This window comes from Anolis sagrei, chromosome 5 (assembly GCF_037176765.1).
Source record: "Anolis sagrei isolate rAnoSag1 chromosome 5, rAnoSag1.mat, whole genome shotgun sequence".
Classification (NCBI taxonomy): Eukaryota; Metazoa; Chordata; class Lepidosauria; order Squamata; family Dactyloidae; genus Anolis; species Anolis sagrei.
In genome coordinates, this window is record NC_090025.1 from 163,675,543 (window position 1) to 163,697,784 (window position 22,242).

Below are 22,242 nucleotides of genomic sequence, written 5' to 3' on the forward strand. Positions count from 1 at the left end.
TGTTTTTCAGTGTTTCTATGGGTGATGGTCACTCATTGGCCTGATAGGTGTATTGCAGGCCCGTAGCCAGGATTTCGATTTGGGGGGGGGCTGAATTTTTTTCAGGGGGGGTTGGGGGGGCTGAGTCTGAGTGAAAGAGGGTCTACCCTAGCAAACCTTTTGTATCATTACCCCAATACCGCCATGCATATGGGATATATTGAGTATGGTGTCCAGATCATGATATGAATAAACATAACAGTTTAAATAATGCACCAGTAAGGCCTTTTCGCGAACCACCATGAGAATTTCGGGGGGGGGGGGGGGCTGAAGCCCCTCAAGACCCCCCCCCCCCCCCCCCCGCTACATGCCTGCTGTATTGTGTCCAAATTTGGTGTCAATTCATCCAGTGGTTTTTGAGTTCTGTTAATCCCACCAACGAACATTACATTTTTATTTATATAGATTATTAGTAATATTACATGTAATATAAAATATATAATCTGTATTGTTAGTAGTATTATTATATTGTATTACATAATATTATAAATATTATATGTATGAACAATATATTATATATACACAGAGTATCTCAAAATATGTTTACACTTATATGATGTAACTGTGTGTGTGCATGTCTATATAAAAAGATAAACATACAGAGAGAGAGAAAGGCAGCAGCAGAGGTTGGCATTGCAATCCAATGGAGGCTCAAGCAGGGGGAAAGAATAGCGGGAAGCCTCAGAAAAAAAGGGGGGGGAGTGGAAGGAAGGAGAAGAGAGGAGGGGGCTCCCCCTCTGCCGAGTCCGCGCTGTACTTTCCCTTCCTCGCTCCTCGCACGTCCACCACCCCGCCTCCTCCTCCTTCCTCCTGCTTTTTCCTTTTCCCTGAGCTTCCAAAACTGAACCGCACGTCCCCTTTAAGACCTCGCGCATGCGCCTTCACACTCTTTTTCATCTCTGCGCTCAAAAAAAAAGAAACAGAGAGAGAGAGCCAGAGCAGTGGAGAGTGTACAGGCGCGCGGAGGGGGGGGGGGAAGCGAAAGAGGCGTGGCCTCGAGATGACGTCATGCCTATCTCTGCGTGTGTGTGTGTGTGTAGAGAGAGCGACGGTTGGAGAGCTGAGGGAGAGGGAGGGGGGGCGCGGCAGTGGAGAGTGTACAGGCGCGCGAGGGGGAAAAAAAAGCGAAAGAGGCGTGGTCTCAAGATGACGTCATGCCTATCTCTGCGTGTGTGTAGTAGAGAAAGCGACGGTTGAAGAGCTGAGGGAAGGCGCGCGCGCGTGCGGGTGGCAAAAGCGGCGCGCGCGTCGCACCAACCGCCCCTTGCCTTTCTCCCCTCCCTCCGCGCGTGCGCGAGGTGTCGCGCGCCCTCGCCTTGCCTTCCTCCTGCGCCTGCGCATAAAGGCCCGAGCCAGCCTTTCCCCCCCTCCTCCTCAAAGCCGCTGACGCGGGAGCAGCAGCAGCAGCAGCAGTAGAGCCTCCCGCTTGCTTGCCTCAGCCCTAAGGAAAAGCAAGGGCTTATTATGGGCTGCCACTGAGCCAAGATGGAGCTGTCTGCAGTGGGCGAGCGGGTCTTCGCGGCCGAATCCATCATCAAGCGGCGAGTCCGAAAGGTGAGCCGGGCTTGGCTTGGGCTTGGTATGGGGCTTGGCTTGTTGAGGGTCGCTCGCTGCTGCCGCTAACCTGCCCCCCTTCTTTCTTTTTTTCCCCCCGTTTCCTTCCTTCCCTCACCGCCTCCCGCCAAATTCCCCGTATTTTGCAGGGACGCATCGAGTACCTGGTGAAGTGGAAAGGCTGGGCCATCAAGTGAGTCCTCTCAACCTGTCTGTCTTGTCTCTCGTCGGGTGTCTGTCTATCTGCCCTCTTTCCCGCCTCCTCGGGGTGCCTTTTCGCCCCTTTCTGGTTGCATCTCCCACTGAAGAGGGAATGCATTCTGACACCCCTTGAAAAGACCATGGATCATGGGGAGTGCAGTTTCCCTCTGCCTCACCAAACTACAACTCGCAAGATCCCACAGCATTGTGACAGGGGTGTCAAACAGCACTCATTCTAATTTACACTATATCCAGGCCTGGGCCAATTTGGGCCCTTTCTTCAAGTGTTTTGGACTTCAACTCCTGCTTAAGCGGCTGAGGGGGAAAAGGAAAGGGCCTGAGGCTGTTAGGAATGATGGGAGTTGAAGTCCAAAACACCTGGAGAGAGGGCCCAAATTGGCCTAGGCCTGATGTTGCCTAAGTTGCTCTCCTTTCCCAGAAAGAGCTCTGGCGAATCAAAAGGAGCTGACATAACAGACAACAGTTAAAACTTGTGCACCAGTTGTGCCCATATCTTGGGAAGTCTAACTTGGCCACCGTGGTCCACACTCTGATTACATCCCACTTAGTTTACTGCAATGTGCTCTATGTGGAGTTACCTTTGAAGACTGCTCAGAAACTTGCCAACACTGTGAACAACACTGAGTCCCCTTTAGGGTTGAGAAGGGCGGTATACAAATATACAAATATCGCTGACATAACAACCAACAATTAAAACTTGTGCACCAGTTGTGCCCGTATCTTGGGAAGTCTAACTTGTCCACCATGGTCCACGCTCTGGTTATATCCCACTTAGTTTACTGCAACATGTGTAAACTAAAGAGTACTCAGAAGCTTGCCAACACTGTGAACCGCCCTGAGTCCCCTTTCGGGTTGAGAAGGGCGGTATATAAATACCGCTAATAATAATAATAATAATAATAATAAGCTTTAACCGGTCCAACAGGCAGCAGCCAGGTTGCTCACCGGAGCAGCGTACAGGGAGTGTACCACCCCCCCTGCTATGTCAGCTCCATTGGCTGCCAGTCTGTTACCAAGCACAATTCAAAGTGCTGGCTTTAGCCCAGGGGTCCGCAAACTTTTTAAACATAGGGCCGGATCACAGTCCATCAAACTGTTGGAGGGCCGGATTGTAATTTGAAAAAAGCATGAATGAATTCCTATGAACCCTGCACATATCTTATTTGTAGTGCAAAAAACACTTAAAAACAATACAATAATTAAAATGAAGAACAATTTTAACAAATATAAACTTACTAGTATTTCAATGGGAAGTGAAACTCCCTTCCTATCGATATCAAGACAGCCCCCTCCCTCCTGTTGTTTAGGAAGAGTCAAAACCTGGCTCTGGGAGCAGGCATTTGAAAGATTAAGCACCGCAGGAATATTTATTATGAAAATGTGTATTGACCTCGGAATGGCACTGACTCTGACACTGGATGACGTGATTTATTGAATGTATTTTTAAACTATGATTATTATATTCAATTTATAATTTATGCTTTTAACTGATGTTTGTATGTTTTAAAGCACCATGGTAGTGCAATTGTAAGCCGCCTAGAGTCCCCCTTGGGGTAGAGAAAGGTGGAGTATAAATAAAGCAAATAAACATTGGGGTTAGCACTTTTAAGGACATGTAATAATATTTGTTTACCTGAGCCCCTCCTGTTTACCCAGAGGGATCCAGGACAATTATTTATTTACTATAGTTATATCTCGCCTTTCTCTATCCTCAAGACATCTTACAGATAGGCAACAATCCAATGCCTTAACAACAATGTACAATTAAAATAAACATTTAAATCAGTGGTTCCCAATCTTTTTTTGACCAGGGACTACTCTCCAACATTAATACCAAAAGGATTACAAATCAGTTTTTGGTCAACTTTAGATTCAGTTTGGTTATTTGGGGTGCTGATTCAGAAAATTGCATTGGATAGACCATATCATATGCCATAGTCAGCGCCAGGGAAAGAGTGGCGGGTGGCACAAAAGGAGCAGAAATAAAATAAATAAAACAAATAAATAAATAAAGACGGAGGAGGCTCGAGGACCAGGTTTTCATCCTTGTGACCCACTGGTGGTTTGCAGCCCACAGGTTAAGAATGACTTATTTACTATATTTATATCCCACTTTTCTCCACTCCAAGGAGAATTGCCTAAGCTCTGAATTCTTACAGCCATAACCAACAGCACTTCATGCTCTGCTCGCTAATGAGCTGAATCCTCAACTTTAAGTATCCTGTTTGATTTTTGGATGCTCTGCTGTATGTTTAAGGGTGGTTAGAATTACAAGACTTAATTTTACAAGGCCTTTCTTTAGCTTTCTAAAGAAATCACAGAGTGCTGGACAACACCTGACCCAAGGTATGGGAAGGCCCCTCTTGCCCCTACTCATTTGTCCAGACTGTCCAGGCCATATTTCTTTAGCAGTCACAACTCGGCATGCAAGAAGACAATTAGGGGCCCTTCCACACAGTCATATAACCCAGGATATCAAGACAGATAAGACACAACATTTGCATTGAACAGGATTATCTGAGTCCACACTGCCATATACAATCCAGTTCAATGTGCATTTTATACAGCTTTGTGGAAGGGGACTCAGATCAGATCATTTGTTCCCAATGAATTAAATCTAATTTTTCATAAAGATTTGTGTCTATCATAATAAAATGATTTCTTCTTCTTTTTCTTATCCATCTCACTCCATGGAAATTCCAGAAATTAGAGACATTTCAACTGTCATACAGGAGACATGGGGGAAGGGAAACCTTTAGTCTATACTAAACTAACTAACTGTTCCCCATTGAGGACTTGAGATTTGGGCAGTGTGGGGTTGAATGGCACTGAGCCACAGCAGTGAAAGTGGTCATTTTACAGTTTGGATGCTTTCTTTCTCCTCTCTTCGCCCCATCCTTCCTGAGCCTGCACTCATAAATCTCCCTTTCCCCCTCCTTTTAATTGTTCTCTTGTCCACCTTTTTAGGTACAGCACTTGGGAACCTGAAGAGAACATCCTCGATTCCCGTCTGATTGTAGCCTTTGAGCAAAAGTGAGTTTGAGATTGATTTTGGGAAGCAGTGGGGATAGGAGTTAGGAATTGCTGTGGTGGTGAGGTTAAAGTGCTCTTTAGTTTAAAAATTACAATGGCGTTGAGTGTCTCAGAGTTGACACCTTCTCTCTAAAAGTATGAAATCCCCTCCTTCTCCAGGGAGCGTGAACGTGAGCTGTATGGACCTAAGAAGAGAGGACCCAAACCTAAAACTTTCCTGCTGAAGGTAAGTATCACTTTAATAACTTGCCTTTCACCGTGATGTCATAACTTCAAAGGACATAAATGTTCAGTAATGTTTGGAAGGAAATGGTCAGAGAGATTATCAATATGACAATTATCACATAAAAGCATTGTTTTATTGTTTAAACATATTATGCCCTCCAACTCCCCTTTCCCCACAAACACCAAGAAAAAATGCCATGTAGCTGAATGTGAAATAATAATAATAATAATGTCTTCCCGAGGGGACTCAGAGCGGCTACAAGTAGCAAATATGGGTTAAATAATAACTGTAGCTTAGGTTCTTGTGGGTTTTTTCGGGCTATAGAGCCATGTTCTAGAGCCTTCGACAATAAACTGTAGCTTACATCTTGCTTTAAAAACATCCAGCTAGAATGTAACAACTGCTGCTTTACTATGTTTTAATATTTACCAGTTCGTCAGAAATCCCCAGAGAAATCAATTTCACATGTTTGCACCACAAAGGCCATGTAAATTACTTGTTATTTATTTTAAAACAGGCCAGTTCTTTGATTCTTTTTTTTTCATACATGTGATTGATACTGATAGTTAAAAAAAATAGGGGAAAACTCTTTAAAAATTAATTTACGCTGCTGTCATGAAGGAAGCCCTGTGTCTCACACTCACCAGCTTAGCATAATTATTATTTATTTCCGGTATTTCTACCCCATCACTTCTGTACCCCTGAGGGGGACTCAGGATGGCTTACAATAGGCACCGATATGATGTCGATACATGACAATCACAATAATAGAACCAAAATTGAACATAAGACATAATTAAAACAGTACATAAGAAATAATTAAAACAATAAAAAGCAGTAAAAACAGTCTCATTAGCTGTGTCGCTGTTCCAGTCAATGTCCATCTAAAGTGCTACTTACGTCTGCTGACCAAAAGCCTGGTCCCAAAACCACGATTTTAATTTTTTTCCTTAAAAGCCTGGCGGGAAAAAGGCGATATTGTTTCATTTGGGAGTGTGTTCCATAGCGGGGGGCCACAGCCAAGAAGGCCGTGTCTCTCGTCCCCGCCAGACACATTTGTGACACAGGTTAATGAGTCATGTTATAGTGACTCCATTGAAGATCTTAGGCCCCTTACACACATCTGAATAAAATCCCACATTCTCTGCTTTGAACTGGAATATATGGCAGTGTGGACACAGATAACCCAGTTCAAAGCGGATATTATGGGATTTTCTGCCTGGATATTCTGGGTTATATGGCTGTGTGGAAGGGCCCCTAGACTCCAGGCAGCCTGTATGAGAGATGGTCTTTCACATACTCTAGTCCTAGGCTGTTCAGAGCTTTGTAGGTCAAATCCAGCACCTTGAGTTGAACTTGGGAATAAGTTGATAGCCAACACAGTTTGAACAAAACCAGTGTTACCTAAGTTGCTAAAATGCATGCCAGAGGGCCTGACTACTTTGTTTGCTCAGCTGTAATTTGTGAACCTCAAGGCAACTCCATGCAGAATATATTATACTAGTCAACTAAAGCAAGCATCACTATGGGGCAATCTTCCATAGAAAGTGGCAGATGTGCTGCACTAGTGACACTTGGCAAAAACCGTGTTTTTTCATAAAGGTTTGTGAATATCATAATAATGTTTTTCTTTTTTTTTCTTATCTATCTCACTCTATTGATCATGGTAGGAAGCAAGAACATATTAATATACAATGCATGCCATCAGCTTCAAACACACAGCTTCAGTTTAAAATAACATACAAAATAAATACATGTTTTTAAAAAATGGTACTTGGTGTAAGACTCATAATTTAAAAATCATCTGGATAGGCCTGCCAGAGGAGACTGGTTTTTAAAGTTGTTCCAAGTCCAGAAACGTGTATGCAACGTATGGGGTAAATTAAACAGGAGGCAATCCCATAGCTAACTTGGACTGAAACTATGTAGGGCTTTAAAGGTAACAACCAGCACTTTGTTCCTTGTCCAGAAATGAATTGGCAGCCAGTGGAGTGATCTTAATATTGGTGTAATATGATCACTCTTAGTTGTGCCAATAGCCAATCTGGCTGCCATGTTTTGAACTAATTGAAGTTTATGAACTTGGTACAGACAAAGTCTAATGTACACTGTATTGCAGAAACCCAGCTTTGAGGTTACCGGCACTAGCATAATAATACCTGAGATTAATTTCAGTTAGCACTCTATTCCAAAATAGACTGTTAAATTGCCCCACTTCTTAATGCAACACTCCTTTTTATACAAGAGGCAGAATGGGTTCATTACTATTGGCTTTCAGCTAAAACTTACTGATATGAATCTTAGAAAGAATACATGAACCTGGAATGCTGAGATGCTTTCTAAAGTTGGCCACTAAACCAGTCTACACACAGTATTATGAACAGCTGTGTCTGAGTACTTGTTGGCATATTGTTATTTTAAAACACATTGTTTCATATACAAACGAAAGAGAAACTTTATTGTAAAAAAACATGTAAGAAGTAAAGTTTGTTTTAAAAACAACCCTGACATGTGTTTTCAGAACTGGAAAGTATTTTTCCTTTTTCTCACAAATGAACAATGCTGGCACACATGACCATTTCTTCATTTTTTTAAAAAAATTGGCAAAGTTTCTAGTTGCCAAATGAATTCTTTTGAAGACTGAATCCTACCCATTAGTTACTATATTACCAATTCTATTTTTTTAAAGTGTTCTTTTATCAATAGCTGGATGGTTGGTACCAGATGAAATAGGCCACCACCAGTTTGTTGGATTCAAATAGGAAAATAGTATTTTATATTACTGAAAAGGATAATAGTTAGTAAGAGGTAGTAGGGACTAGATATAGTTATTTGTATCCTGACAATGTTGACTTAAATATGTTTTAAAAAAAATAGTTTTGTGGCACTGTAAAGATTAAGTTCTATTTTCAACAAGCTTTCATGGGCTGCAGCCACTCCATCAAAATACATTTTAAATATGGTGGACAAATTAACTTGACATTATTTAACTTCTTCCTTTTATCCATGTCTTCTTTTCCCTTGGCATGCTATAATGGCATGCTTGTATGTGCCCTTTGCAATGAATAATTGCTGTTACATTTAAAGAATCTTACTGGTCACCATATTAATAATAAATGTAAAGGAGTCTGGATGTAAGCTAAGAAGAGTTAATTAACTGGCCAGTAGCAAGCATAGTTTTCTGAGCTCATTGGGGATTTCCCATTATAATTTACAAGAACTAACTTGTGATATTCAAAGAAATAGGGGGAAAGAAGCATGCTTTGACAGGTGATGCTTTCACCTTTTAGTTTTGCTTTTCATCTTCCATAATCCCATAACTGAGTTATATTTTTGGAAAGCTGTCCAATGTCTACTCTGAGCTAAGGGAAATTCTAAAGTAGGAGAAAGAGAAAATTTGATCAACTTTCAAGGCAGACCATACTGATTCACTTTTTAAAAATAAGGATAACATTCTCATCTTCTGTGTTAGATTTAAGTGAAAATTCATCTAGGCCAGTGCAGGCATACTTATGTAGCAATGCCATTCCAGGTGGCATTCCAGTGGCAATTCCTATTGCTGTTCTGGCGTATGAGAGGGGGGAAGCAGCTGTGCTTATGCAGTAGACCTTGGCATTTCCTTTACAAGAGTTTAGAAAGTGCAATTGACAGTCTAACCTGCAATCATGTAAATGTAAAGCCCCAATAGGATTATGACTTTAAGCACACTTAAATTCCATTGATTTCAGTGATGCTGCAGTACCTATGACTAAATCTGAATCCAGCACTGTGCCTTTTCATATCATATCTGGAACCCATGCACACAGGATTGGAAACTATAGCAAGCTGATCTGTTTGGGCTAACTGTCTGTATTAGGGGTGAAGAACTATGGCTGTAGCCATCATAGCCAGTGGTACGAGCCCATGAGGATTGGAGTCTGTAAACATCTTAGGGGAGCACAGTTACCCACCCTGGTCTACACTGAAGGGCAGCTTCTCTCCAGTATTAGCAACAGAGATCTCTCATCTCCCAAATCAATCTGAATATGCAGGGGACTGAAACTGAAATGGTTTCTTATGCAAAGTTTGTGTACTCCTGCTAATCTACAGTCCTTCTTAAAAGGAGGAACAGACCTATGTAGTTGAGGGCTTATTTTGTCTGAAGTTTTTTTATAGAGTTTAAGGAAAATAGTTCATGCAACAGTGACCCAGTTCTTCAGCTGAATACTCTGTAACATTGAAGGGCATGGCTGTGCCTACTGGTATTGGTTGCCCAAGGAAGTCTGTCGGGTGGCCAGCCATGGACTAGACCAGATGCAGAGTGATCATTTGGGGAAAAGTAGGGTGCCTTATCTGCATAGAGGGAGGAACCAACATCAGTCATTATTTCTGGCAATCTTGCCATACTGTCTTGTTCCATGGCTGAATAACACAATACTCTCATTACATTAAAGCTTTAGATGGCTGCCTATTGGGGCAAGTAAGTAAGTAGAACATGAAATGGAGCACAAATATTTGCCTGCAGTTCTTATTATGAACACCAGATGGTGGGAAAGCTCATTGAACCCAACTGAACTAAGAAAAAACAGGAGTAAATGCATTGTTTACCCTGATAGTTTGAATGCAAAAATTATGATTGGGTTCATTAGGCATTAACCCTTTCCCTTTAATGAAGATTTAGTCAGAGTATATTTGGTTTTGCTCTCTAGCCTTATGCAGTCAGATATTAATTTTAAAAGGATGAAATGTATAAAATAAAGTCAATTTCAAAAATATACTTTTATTATCAAATTAAAGAGGAGTTATACTGTTGAATGATATGTGGATTTACTCTTGAATTGAATTTTGCTATTGGTTGTTGGTTTTGATGTTTGTTTTATATACTGTTCAATGTTGTTGTTTTATTTCATTTTTATATATATATAATTTTGTAGATTTTAATGTCTTATGTTTTGACTATTCTGTTGGCCCCGGCCCCATGTAAGCCGCCCCAAGCCCTTTTGGGGAGATGGAGGCAAGGTATAAAAATAAAGTTATTATTATTATTTGAAACACAACAAGATGAGTCCACAGCAGACATTTTGCTGGCTGTTGAATTTGATTACACTTCGGACACTTCCCAAGTATCTAGGACAGTGTGATGTATCGGCGAATAATGTGTGCAGATCCCAGTAAGGTGGCCTTCTGCAGCTGGCAGGTGGAAATTTTGTCAGCGCCAATTGTGTTTAAGTGCAGGCCAAGGTTTTTAGGCACTGCATCCAGTGTGCTGATCACCACTGGGACCACCTTTACTGGCTTGTTCCAGAGTCTTTGCAGTTCGATCTTTAAATCCTCATATTGTGTCAGCTTTTCCAGTTGTTTCTCTGCAATCCTGCTGTCACTTGGGATTGCAACATCGATGATCCATACTTTGTTTTTTAACACGATTGTGAGGTCAGGAGTATTATGCTCCAAAACTCTGTCTGTCTGAATCTGATTATTATTATTATTATTAAAATGCTATATTAATATAAGAAAAATAACCATTATACACAAGCCTCATGTCCTTCACTACCTTATATTTTCTAAATAAGCAAAAACAAAACCAGTTGATTTGTGTAATGATTTTCTAAGAGAACTTAATTATATTTAAAGAAGAATGGGGAAAATAACTGTAATTATAAAGGTAATCTGTTGTCACCTAAACATTTGAAAAACATTGCAGCGTTATGGATATATCCCACTATTCTATTAGTGGAAGGTCAGGAAAAGTGTTATTTTAGAGAGAATTTCTGAGCTAGATTTGGCTGTTACTGTTCCAGAAAGAATTGCTCTTATGTCTAGTTTTGCTCCCACTGGTAGAGGCAGGGAGGCAGTATTGCTGATTCTTACCATCTCCTCTACAGCTGTTGCAGTTTGCCCCCTGGCCTGATAAATTTCCCATCATTTTGGAATTAGCGTCCATGAGGGAGTAGGGGATGGTGACTGGAGAATGGAATCATTGATCTCATTCCTATTTCTGACAGAGGAATTATTCTGCTGGATCAGAAGCCTTCTGTGAAAGGAGAGAACTCTTCTGTTCATGGAAGGTTCACACTGCATCTACTCTAATGTTTCAAAATGATAAAATGCCATTACTTGTAAACACTACCCTGTACTCTTCCCTTGCAGCTAAATGGAATAATATTTTCTTCTAAACTAACTTTGCGTTTTCTGCTTTCCCCCATCCACTGCAGGCTCGGGCCCAGACAGAGGCCCTACATATTGGGGATGTACATTTTTCTGTTAAGCCTAGTTCCAGCACAGCCTCACCTAAGCTCCATTCCAGTGCTGCAGTGCACCGGCTGAAGAAGGACATTCGACGATGCCACCGTATGTCTCGACGTCCATTGCCCCGCCCAGATCCCCAGAGTAGTGGTGTGGGTGGGGGTACTGGCATACGTCCTCCTGTCTCTCCCTTTTCGGAGACAGTCCGCATCATCAACCGGAAAGTGAAGCCTCGTGAGCCGAAGCGCAGCCGCATCATACTCAACCTGAAGGTCATCGATAAAGGAGGGAAAGGAGCAGGTGGGGGAGGAAACTTGGCACGGTCCAAGATCCCATCACGAAACCGAGTCATTGGCAAGAGCAAGAAGTTTAGTGAGAGCATGCTTCGCAATCAGATCCGCCACATGAAATTTGGAGGCTTTCCTCTGTACAACAAGCCATCGGCTCCAGCTGCATCGTTGGAAGGGAAAATAGAGGCAGGAGGATCTCAAGGTGCTTCTTGTGGGGTCATTGGCTCGAATACATATGATGTCCGCAGTTCCAGCTCCTCTGACTGCCCTTCACCAGCTCCTCACTCCTCATCTGATCCAGATGATTCACCACCAAAGCTGCTTCCTGAGACGCTAAGCCCTGCCATTCCTGACTGGCGTGAGTCAGAGGTCCTTGATCTGTCAATTCCTCCTGAGTCTGCAGCCACTAGGAAGCGGTCTTCTTCAGGAGGAGGTGGAGGAAGTCAGATGCCATCATCTCCTTCTTCATCTGATCCAGAGCAAGAATCTGGTGATTGGCGTCCTGAAATGTCCCCTTGCTCTAATGTGGTGGTCACTGACGTCACCAGCAACCTCTTAACAGTCACCATCAAGGAATTCTGTAATCCTGAAGATTTTGAGAAGGTGGCAGCAGCTGGAGGTGGTGGCAGCAATGGTGCCGGTGGCAAATAAGTTGCATCTTTCCTGGAATTGGGGAAGGGGGATAGGACAGGGAGGCTCTTCTGCAAGTTCATGCATGGTGTGAATGCCTGTTTTCTTCTCTCTATTCCTTTTCAACCATTTTTTCCCTTTCTACTTGGAATTTAAGATGATAATGGAGGAATTGGATTAGATGTATGCTTGAAGTTCTCAGTTGTTACAGTTGGTAGGAGTTATAATGGGACACAAGGTTTCACTTTTCTCTACAAGGAGTGTATTGCACTTACTTAAGGATTGGCAAAAAAAGTTATGAATGAATCAGGGATATGTTTTTGCATGAGGATGTTGTTCAGTAAAACCAGCATCCATTAGCCACTCTTTATTTTACAGTTCTTTGCAGCTATAACCAAAAGTCGTTACCTTTCTTTTACATCTCTGACTTGGATACGATGGCTAGCATTGATTATACTCAAGGAAGAAGAAGCTCTTGGGGCCATTGTGGGAGAGATGACAAAAGAGAAATCTCACTGTTTAAGTAGGGCCTGCTACAGAATTTCTTGAGGGATTTATGTATACTAATTCTTCAGTGTCATCCAGGTACTCTTCCACTTTGCATAATATTAGGGGTGCTAAATCAGTTAATTGTAATAGTACTTGGGTGTGTTCTCCCCTTCTCATCTGGTTCTAGCACATGACACATGTTTGTTTTGGTCAAGTCAGAGCTTCTTCATCCTTTTTAAGCGGCCAGTCTTGTCCTATCATCTGCTGCCATTCCTTTTTCTTCTTTATAATGAGGCACCTGAGCTCCTTTCCTGAAATTCCCAATGAAAGGGGAATCCATATCTTTCACTATGGAGGGAAGATTATTTTTATATTGCATTGGTGAATTTGATTCCATTATCCTTTCTATGAGGTGATTGAACAAGCTTGCCATACTATCTTTATCTACACACATCTCTAGTTGAGTGTGATAGAAGAATATGAACATCTGCAATTTCCAGGATGTCAAACTGCCTCTACAATTGCCAACCAAAGGTGCTAAGAACCTGTTACAAATCTTACTATGTGTCTCTTAGATCTTGAGGTGTATGTATGGTGTACATGTGGATTATATGTTTGCCTCTTCCTCCCATCCACCTCCCACAATGCCTTGCTGTTCATGAATTCATTCTGACTGAAATTTAAACACCTTGTCTCGAAAGCAGATAATAGTGTGGTTTCTTTTCCTACCTTCCCTCCATCATCCATCAGGTGTTGATAACTATGAACTCATGTATTGGTGTCCAAGGTTTATTGCAGAAATGCAACCATTTCTGCAAGCTACTGCTTCATGGCTCTCTTGTCATGTTAGGTTGCAGCCTTGTTGCAAGATTTCCTCCCCCTCCTGTGTGCCTGTTCTTAGTGGCATCTCTGTGTGTGTCTCTGTATGTATGGTGTTACCTGTCATTCTCTTTGTAAAATTTGTTACACTGTTGGGGGACAAGGGTGTATTTGAGGTAATCATTCTTAAGGGCTTGCCTGCATGCTACACTTCACTGAAATAATCAAGTTCTTAACAACATCTATTTACTGTATTCCTTTTTGAACTTTCAAGGGCTTGCTTGGTGTGTTTTTGTTTGTTGTTTGTTTTAACAATGAGTTAATTATTTATCAATTTATGTAAAAGCTGGTGCTGCAAACATTTGTGGCTTTTGGTCCTTGATTGACATGTTTTGTTGTTTTTAAGTGACATTCTCTGGCCTTATTGTTTCACATTAGGAAGGAATTCCACTGTCCCTTCACTTTTCTTTCTGTTTTATGCTCTCCCACTTTTATTCAAATTACAAATTTCTTCAGTGACTTGGCAAAGTTCCACTTGACTTTGTGCTTAAAAACCTCCAGGACTTTGCCTAGTACAGGTCTGAAAGATGGTATGTGGTGATACATTATTAATAATCTTAAGTATAAGTGTTTATACATAGAGATGCCTAACAGAAGCAACATGTGTAATGTTAAACAGTGTGATTGTCTGTGACAGTTTGAGTATAATTGGTATCTAAGACATGAGATTCAAAGATGTTGCTATTCCTTTAGCCTATTGTACAACACCCTTTGTGTCTTTCTAAAAATCTTTCAAAATCAGTGAAATCTCTATGATGTGTAGGGTTATGTACCTACACACATCTTTTACTGTTGTATCTGTCCAAGGCTTTCTGCAGATCCACATGTGCATGCTTTGGATAATTATTTGTTGTTTTTTGTGGGTTTGTTGAGGTGGGCTGTATCACTGCTTTGCCTTGAAATAAGTGGGAGGCTTACAGCTGTAGCTTCAGTAGTGGGTGGGCTGGGTGAAGATAGACATGTATAATGGGGGATCAGCAGGGAGACTTGTATTAAAGAGAAGACTTTAAGGGAGAAAAAATAGAATTATTTTATGAAGCTGCAAGAGAGGAACTATTATACTGGTGCATACTAGTCAATCGTGTTTTGAGATTGCTGGGTATGTTTGTGGTGTTTTATTTTGAATTTTGTCTAAGAAGTAGACAAAAAGGAATTTAATAGGAAACCCCTAAAATAGTTTAGCACATGGGCCCTTGGCTGATTTAGCCATCCCTGCTCCTTCCTGAACTTCCTGTCATTATGGTTTGTACAGAATAAGGCTTTTCATGTTCTTTTAAAAAGCAGTGCAAAATTGGCTGATTTAATTTAAAGTACTTCCAAGGGCATTGGGTCGACTCTTTTCTTCCTTTCAGTGATAGATAAAGGATATAGGTTAGGACACTCCTTTTGTTGGAGTTTGTACCAACATAAAAAGTATCCAGTATGAGGTTAAAAAATCTGGGGGGGGGGGGGGGGCAAATTCACAGTGTGGTAAAGATAATTTCTTTTTAATGCTTCGTACTATTTTGACATGAAAGTAAAGGGATAAAATGCTTTTAGGAAGGAGGACAAAACACATGCCCAGCAGGAGTGTTTGATTATGGTTTCTATGTTATTCTGTACGTTCAGATGTGCATCACCTTCAGCACATTTGTGTTTTTAATGTGGTACATGATAAAAAGAAATTTATCTTTCCCGTAATACGTGAAATAGTCATGAGTGTAAATAAGGGCTGAAACCTATTCAGATAACAACAACTCCTTTGCCGTATCTAGTGTTTTTAACATAGTACCTATCAGAATGGTTGCTCTGAGGTTTTTAATTACTTCTGAACACCTTTCCGGGGGAAAAAAAAACATCAGTTTCAAAGGGTTGGAAAAGGAACAAACAGGTGTGCCCACGGAATACTGGGTGGTTTTTTGTTTGTTTGTTTTTTGCCTTTTCCCCCTCCTTGTTGGATAACACCCTCCAAAAACTTAACAGTTACCATTCCGTTTAAGTGACAACCTTGTCCCTGACACAGTTTGACCACTAGAGAGTGATGGAGAGTTATCAATAGTGATTAAGCTATGTTTGATGCCTTGTATCTTTCCAAATGTTGCCTCTCATGATGAGAGGATAAGAAACATGTTGTAGATGCATTTGGTTGGAAAATGGCATGTGAATGGGGTGCGAGGGAACCAAGGGAATATTGTTTGTGTCTGTGCCATGTTTGTTGTCCTTTTTGTTCTTAGAGGAGAGTTTGGTGGAGGGGGAGGGGGGGAAGAGAAAAGACTAGTTTTGCAAAAAAGGAAAAAAGTAAAGAAAAGTTTTTCTAAAAAAAGGTAATGAGATTTTTACAGACAGAGGAGGATAGAGAATTTAAAAATATTAAATGCAGTGATTGCACAAACTGTAGTGATATTAGCTGGTCCTTAAAGAAGAGAGTATTTTTAGTATTTGTGTGTGATGGGGAGGGTGGCATTCAGATAACTGAGACTGGGTGAGGAAAAAAAAGCAAAGAGTGTAACAAGAGCAAGTTTCTGAGGTGAGGAAACGAGTCCTTATCTTTTTCTTTTAATCCTTCTAGAACCCTTAACCTGAGGGCATGAGAATAATGCTTTTCCTTCTACCTACTTCTCTTCTTGAATATAATTATGCCAGAATTCAGCCTTGCTCTGACAAAGTTTTGTTGGATGGGGTTTGTGGCTCGTGGCCATGAATTTTGTGGGTGCAACTTAACTGTATGGACTTGAAAATGACCTACTGTAGAGAGAGGAATTGAATTGAAGGGAACATGTTGCTGCTTTGTGATTGTTCATAAGATGTAAGGTATAATAAGCAAAGAACATGTCTAAGCTTTGAAACCAAATCAAAACAGCTTGGAGAAGCTGGACATTTTTCTCTCAGTTTCCTTGCATACTGGTAGTTGAAAATAAGAAATAACAAATAAGATTTATTTGGTATGTTCCACATCCATATAAACCAGAAGTTATCAGGTGTGGAACAGATTTCTGAAGACAGGAGAAATAATGGGGCCCTTCCTAAGGATAGCAAACATTTACTCATGTAGGTAACTTGGGGTCCTTCTGGCACAGCCTTATATCCCAGACTCTCAAGGAAGAAAATCCCACATTATCTGAGTGTGGACTCTGATAACCCAGTTCAAAGCAGATTGTGAGATTTTCTGCCTTGATATTCTGGGATATAGGGATGTGTGGAAGGGCCCTTAGTCTGCATTGGTTACTTTCATTCTAAGCCCCAAGGGAAGATAAGCCAAAGGAGCAAGGCAGTCTTAGATTATGTATGTGGTATAGAATTTGGAGGATGGGACATCTTGAAAGGAAAGAGTAAATACATAGTAGAGGGAATGTGACTTGGTATATAGCTGACAGTGTGATAACTGATGGCATAGAATAACCTGTCTAGGACCCCACTGGTAGAAGACAGGTTGGTGCTCTTCCTACTGGTTTAAACCAGATCAGAAAAAGTATTAGGCCTAGGCAAGAGCCAGGCCAGAGTTCACTTGTTTTTTAGCAGCAACTGGTGTCATCTTGACACCATGTCATCTTGCCCATGTTTCATGTAAGTTATAAACACCTTAGGGAAAGCCTCTTAATCCAAGTGTGTTGGATGCCTTTTTTTTATAGCTGCAGGTCATTTTATAGCATACGCACTGGACAAAGGGGGATGAAGGATGGCAGGTTTTTATTGAAGTGTCCTGCTACTGTGGGTTGTGTTCTTGTGTGTCTGTGAAAATACCTTTTGTGTTTATCTCTTGCATGCAAAATTGCACCTTTGCTTCCATGCTCTTAGCTGTTCACAGTTCTTACCCATGGCAAGGCAGAACCAAATATATGTCATCTATTTAGGAAAAGGTATTGGGTCCAACCCCCCAAAAATAAAGCATTATCTGCCCCACTAGGATGTTTAGCATTACACCTGCATTGTGCAGAGAGCTGTTTTTTATCTGTTCATTCTTAGGGGATCTCCCTATTCAGTAGCATACAGAAACTATGATATCTTTTTCAGTGAGACATCCACCCTTTTCCTATGGATGTGCTAATCTATTCATGCTCGGTTCTTAATAGTTACAAGCAGGTAGTGATAGGTATGTGTATGAAAACAACAGGTTGGACGTGAGATTGGGAGAGCCACTGAAATACTGTGTCGCCTGTTTCAATGGGATATTTTTCCTTTTACTGTTGCATAAGTTAGTCCTTCTTGGATAAATGAAGGGTGTGCTGTCTTATAGCCCTACTATTATAAAATAGATTGTATCAGATGTCCATTTTCTGGACATCAAGTTCCCGTGTCTGCTTCTTATGTTTAGGGGAAATTAATTGCTTTGTAATGGTCTTTTGCAGTCTGCCTTTCCAGTAGTATGCAAATGTATGGATAAACAAATTGGGGAGCAACAGATAAAAAAATAAAATGCTGAATATTTCTTCTGCTGGGCAGTTGTTAGAGTTGTGGAGCAAATTGAGAAAGGTCACGGGCTTGGGTGAGTAAATGGAAAAGGCCCAGAATGCATTTTTCACTAAGTGCTCAGAGTTTCACTGTATGACCCATCATGTTGCTATTCTCCCTTGCCACTTGCCCTGAAGTCTTGCACTGTTTTGCCTGGCGCATCCCATGCTCCAGTCTTGCTTGCTTTGCTGCTTTTTTGACTGTCCACTAAGGGTGCAAGAACTGGGATCTTATTTTCTTATTGTAAGTTTATGTTCTGTGTATATAAATAATCCTCCACTTAATCTGTGACAGCTTTGTGTTAAACAAAGGCGCCATGAGCCAATAGTGTAAACAGAGTTCTGAGAGCTGAGAACTGGGATTGCCAGAATCTTTTGATCCGCAGGCTATATAGCTTCAGTTTGGAGATTACTTGCTCTTCTAGCCAACACAATAATTACATTGGAAGCAGAGGTGGAGCTGCTTTGGGAAATGGTTCTAAATGTTTGTAAACAGTCGTCTTATTATTTTCCCGGGATAAATGTTAGTTTTTGAATGATTCAGGTTTAGAGGACCCATAGAAATGACGCTTAGGATAAGAATATTCTCCTCCCCCATATGGCTTCATCTCCTACAACTACAACTACCTTTAGTTGTGTTTTAATCTTCCCTGCTTTCTCTCCTGCCCCACTTGAGAGGTATGTTGGTCGTAACAGTATTTTTGGGATACTTCTGACTGGTAAATGCATAGTTTATGATAGCATCAAAAGCTTGAATCGACCTGTTGGTCCCTTGAGCCCAATCTTGGCTGTTCTGATAGACAGCACTTTCCCCAGAGATATAGATTTTTCCCAGTCCCTTTTAAGTAAATGGTTCTAGTTACTTGTTACTATGTTGCATGCAACACATATGGTTCACAGTTGAGCTTATCATCTTCCAATTGGCATTTAAAAAAAATCAGTTTCAGGTCCTTCTGAATGATTAGATGCACCACCTCTAACTCAACCAAAGGATTTCCCTTATTATATGTAGGAAAATGCCATGTATCTGTATAGTCTGACAAAATACTAGTACATAGCATAGGACTACGCCTGTTGTAAATTCTGCAAATATGGCATTTGTAAAAGTTAGAAATTCACCATTATGAGAAGATTTTTTAAATGAAAAGATGTCTAACTCATATGGCTGCTAAGATAGGCTTGCAAACATAGGAGCAATGCCTAGCCAAAAAATTAATAAACCTAGAATGGAGCTGAAGCAAGCTTTCTGTTGTTAGTGATATCACTCTAGTATATTAGTCATGTTAGACAGCAAAGTTCCTCTTGTACCTATTAGTATCTAGTAGAAGAAAAATAACTTACACAAGCTAAAAAATATGCAGATGACCTTAACTTGAATAACATGCATAGTGCGTGCAAGATATGTGTTTGCATGTTGCAAAGTTACATATAATTTTTGAACCACCAAATGCACTGTTAATGGAAGCATTGTGGTCTCAGGTGTGCCTCAGTACGGAAACAGTTGATAGGCTCAGGTCAGTAGTTCATCTCTATCCTATTGCTGGCTCCATATTGCTGACACATATGGATGCTACTAGTGCAGCAGGACAGAGCCTGAAGACTAGGGCTAACTGTTGGTCATAGCTAGATTAGACACAATGGATACCAATTATGTTAGTGTTGAGTTTTCATTCAACACTTGCTTCAATGAGTTTTCTCTGTGGAACTAGAAATAAGATTCAGGCCTCATAGTAAGCTTCTTGTCAGATGGCGGTTTTTCCAGCCACTACATAGAGTCCACACTGCTCAATTTTGGTGCCTTTGGTTGCTAAGCTCTTGAGTCTACTACACTGCCTTTTCTCTTTTTCAAATGCTGTGAGGTAAGAGAAATGTCTGTGTCTATATTTCTTCCTTTTGTGCACCACTAGATGAAACTGTCAAGGGCTTCTTGACAAGGAAGAGGCATGCTCAAGTGATGCTTAGATCCTGACAGTTTTGTGTCAGTTTTCCTAAGGGATGTTCCATATCTAGTCCTGGCCCTGAAGGAATGTAGTAGGCATCTGATGAGAGGTTGCTTGTGAAGATGGGAGAAAGCTGTTGTGCTATTTCAGTTGCTCACTACGATGGAGATTCAGCTAATGGAAGCAAGAGGAAGAAGATATATCAGATGAATATGTGGAGCAGGGTGATAAGGGAAAACAAAAAAACACAAACTCTAAAAGGAGATTTCGCTTTACAATAGTCAATAAAAGCTATGTGGTTGGACCTACAATGTAGATAGAGATGTTTTGCAGATTTAATTAAATGTTTCCTTTGGTTGGATTCATTCAGTTCCTGAATCCAGTGTGCTGAAAATTGATTCCTGCTTTGCGTGGCACTTAAGAAATATAAGCACATGCTTTAAAAATACAGCACTCTCATATCAGGGCCTACCTATAGTGTGAGTCATTTTAAATCCTCCCCTTGTTTTTTACCAAAATGTTTGTTTCAGGCTATCAGAGAATCATAATTCCATGCTATGTTGTGAGGCACAAAAATAACTTAATTGACTTTTGCCCTTTAGCGTAGCAGGAATATTTATTACTCCGAGGGCAAGTGAGATTCTGATGAGGCTGTAGCCATTTCTTGGAAGACAGCCAATGATATGCTACATTCTTGAGTACTGAAACAACATAGGGAAACTCTTTTATGTTGGATATATACAGTAGTACATTAAAAAGCAGCTCTGTTATAGTAGGATTTTTCCACTGAGCCAAGCAAACATAATAAAGAATCAATATTTCTGAGGATGCTGCTGGTAGCACATATAACTAATGGTAAATTGCTCTGCTTTGGTGTTAGACCCTTTTTAGAAATAAGATAGATGTCTTCTGTAAACTGGTGGTAATAATGTGATTTTAATTTTGGGGATACCTTTTTATCCATAGGAATAAAATTGAAAGAATGGGGAAGAAACAGGGCAGATTTAAAAGCTGGGTAAAGGGGAGAGAGGTGAATATTTTCTAAGGTGAATTTCACAAGAGCAAATGGTTGTCAGAAAGTAGAGACTCCTACCAGAATCAGCGTTGCTTCATGGTGGTGACTGCTACCACCCTGGAGAAAATAGATCTGATAATGGCTTTCATGGAGTTTCTGGTACTTATTTCCCCTCCCTAAAACCTTCTACTTTCTGCCCAACCATTTGAAACACCATGCTGGTTCAGTTCTCTTGAAGAAAAGCTTCTCATTTCCACATGGATCATTTCAAGGAGGTACAGAATTGGCGCTTGCTTCTCCTTTTGCATTCACCCTTGCACTTGCCAAGTGCCAGGCCTCAGCCTTGCCATATCTAATGCTGATGGTTTGTTGCCCTTATTGATGTAGAAAGGCTTTCTGAGGGGAAGATGGCACTCACTTTGGCCTTATCAAACCTATGATGTGTGAGTGCTTCGTTGTAAGGCTGTGCATGTAGTTTTTGCAAAGTTGAGGCCAGGTGTTAAATTCTGTAAAAGAGTGAGCTGAAGTTGTTGTGTTCTAGCCTCATGGCATATACAAAGTATACTTTGAAAACCAATAGCTTAAATATATATCTGGTAACTTTTTATTTTGGAAAATATGCATTTAAAGAAATAATTGTGCACGAATGAAGTGTTATGTATTTTTTTTTGTCTTATAATTCTTCATTTTTAAATATAGTGTTTGCATTTGCTTGGTTGCTTTTAAAAATCCAGTTCTCAGCTGGCTAAACTTTCCAGAGTGGGTGGATGTGAAGTGTTGCGGGGCAGGTGATTCAATCACCCTGTTCTGTCAGCATTCCTCTCAGAAAAGTGGGTTGCTCCTGGTTTGTGAGGTGTTAATTACTCTTGTATCCTTGTACATTTTGTTCTTTCTGCTGCTCTTGAGTATTGTATCAATGCCAGAAATGGGGAGTTAAAAGATGTACCCCAATAAATTGTTACATTCCAAAACCTCTTGCCTCTGGTATATGTGTTTTATTTGATTCCCTACCCCAATAAAATGTGAATTCAGGTTAAACAGTCCTGTAATGAGCTGCATCTCCTGACTTCATTCTTGTTGTTCAATTTATAAGACCGGCTTCCTACTGCCTTAGTCTTTATGTTACAGTTCAGAAATATATGTGACTTCTTCATATGAACACAGAAAAGTCTTGCGCATGCAGGTATCTTACTTACTTAAATGCCAGATACCTTTTTCTGATCTATTTTGAAATTTAGATCTGCTTCTTATTTTGCTTTACAAGTCTTCGGAG

General features: G+C 40.7%; 1 protein-coding gene across 2 annotated transcripts; it reads left to right on the forward strand.

Moving 5' to 3' along the window:
* Nucleotides 1-1,386: 1,386 nt before the first annotated feature.
* CBX6 (chromobox 6) lies at nt 1,387-21,940 on the forward strand. 2 transcript variants are annotated; one of them, XM_060777067.2, is made up of 5 exons: nt 1,387-1,593; nt 1,743-1,786; nt 4,783-4,848; nt 5,008-5,074; nt 11,269-21,940. In XM_060777067.2, the coding sequence occupies exons 1-5, from the start codon at nt 1,525-1,527 to the stop codon at nt 12,238-12,240; spliced, it is 1,218 nt and encodes a 405-aa protein (XP_060633050.2). In that variant the 5' UTR covers nt 1,387-1,524; the 3' UTR covers nt 12,241-21,940. The 2 variants fall into 2 exon arrangements, with proteins under 2 accessions (XP_060633050.2, XP_060633051.2); XM_060777068.2 differs by having other exon boundaries at nt 11,323-21,940.
* Nucleotides 21,941-22,242: the final 302 nt, after the last annotated feature.

Coding starts and splice junctions, on each gene's coding strand:
- CBX6 (XM_060777067.2), top strand. CDS start 1,525: ATGGAGCTGTCTGCAGTGGGCGAGCGGGTCTTCGCGGCCGAATCCATC. Junction 4,849..5,007: donor ATTGTAGCCTTTGAGCAAAA/GTGAGTTTGAGA, acceptor CTCCTTCTCCAG/GGAGCGTGAACGTGAGCTGT. Junction 5,075..11,268: donor CTAAAACTTTCCTGCTGAAG/GTAAGTATCACT, acceptor CATCCACTGCAG/GCTCGGGCCCAGACAGAGGC.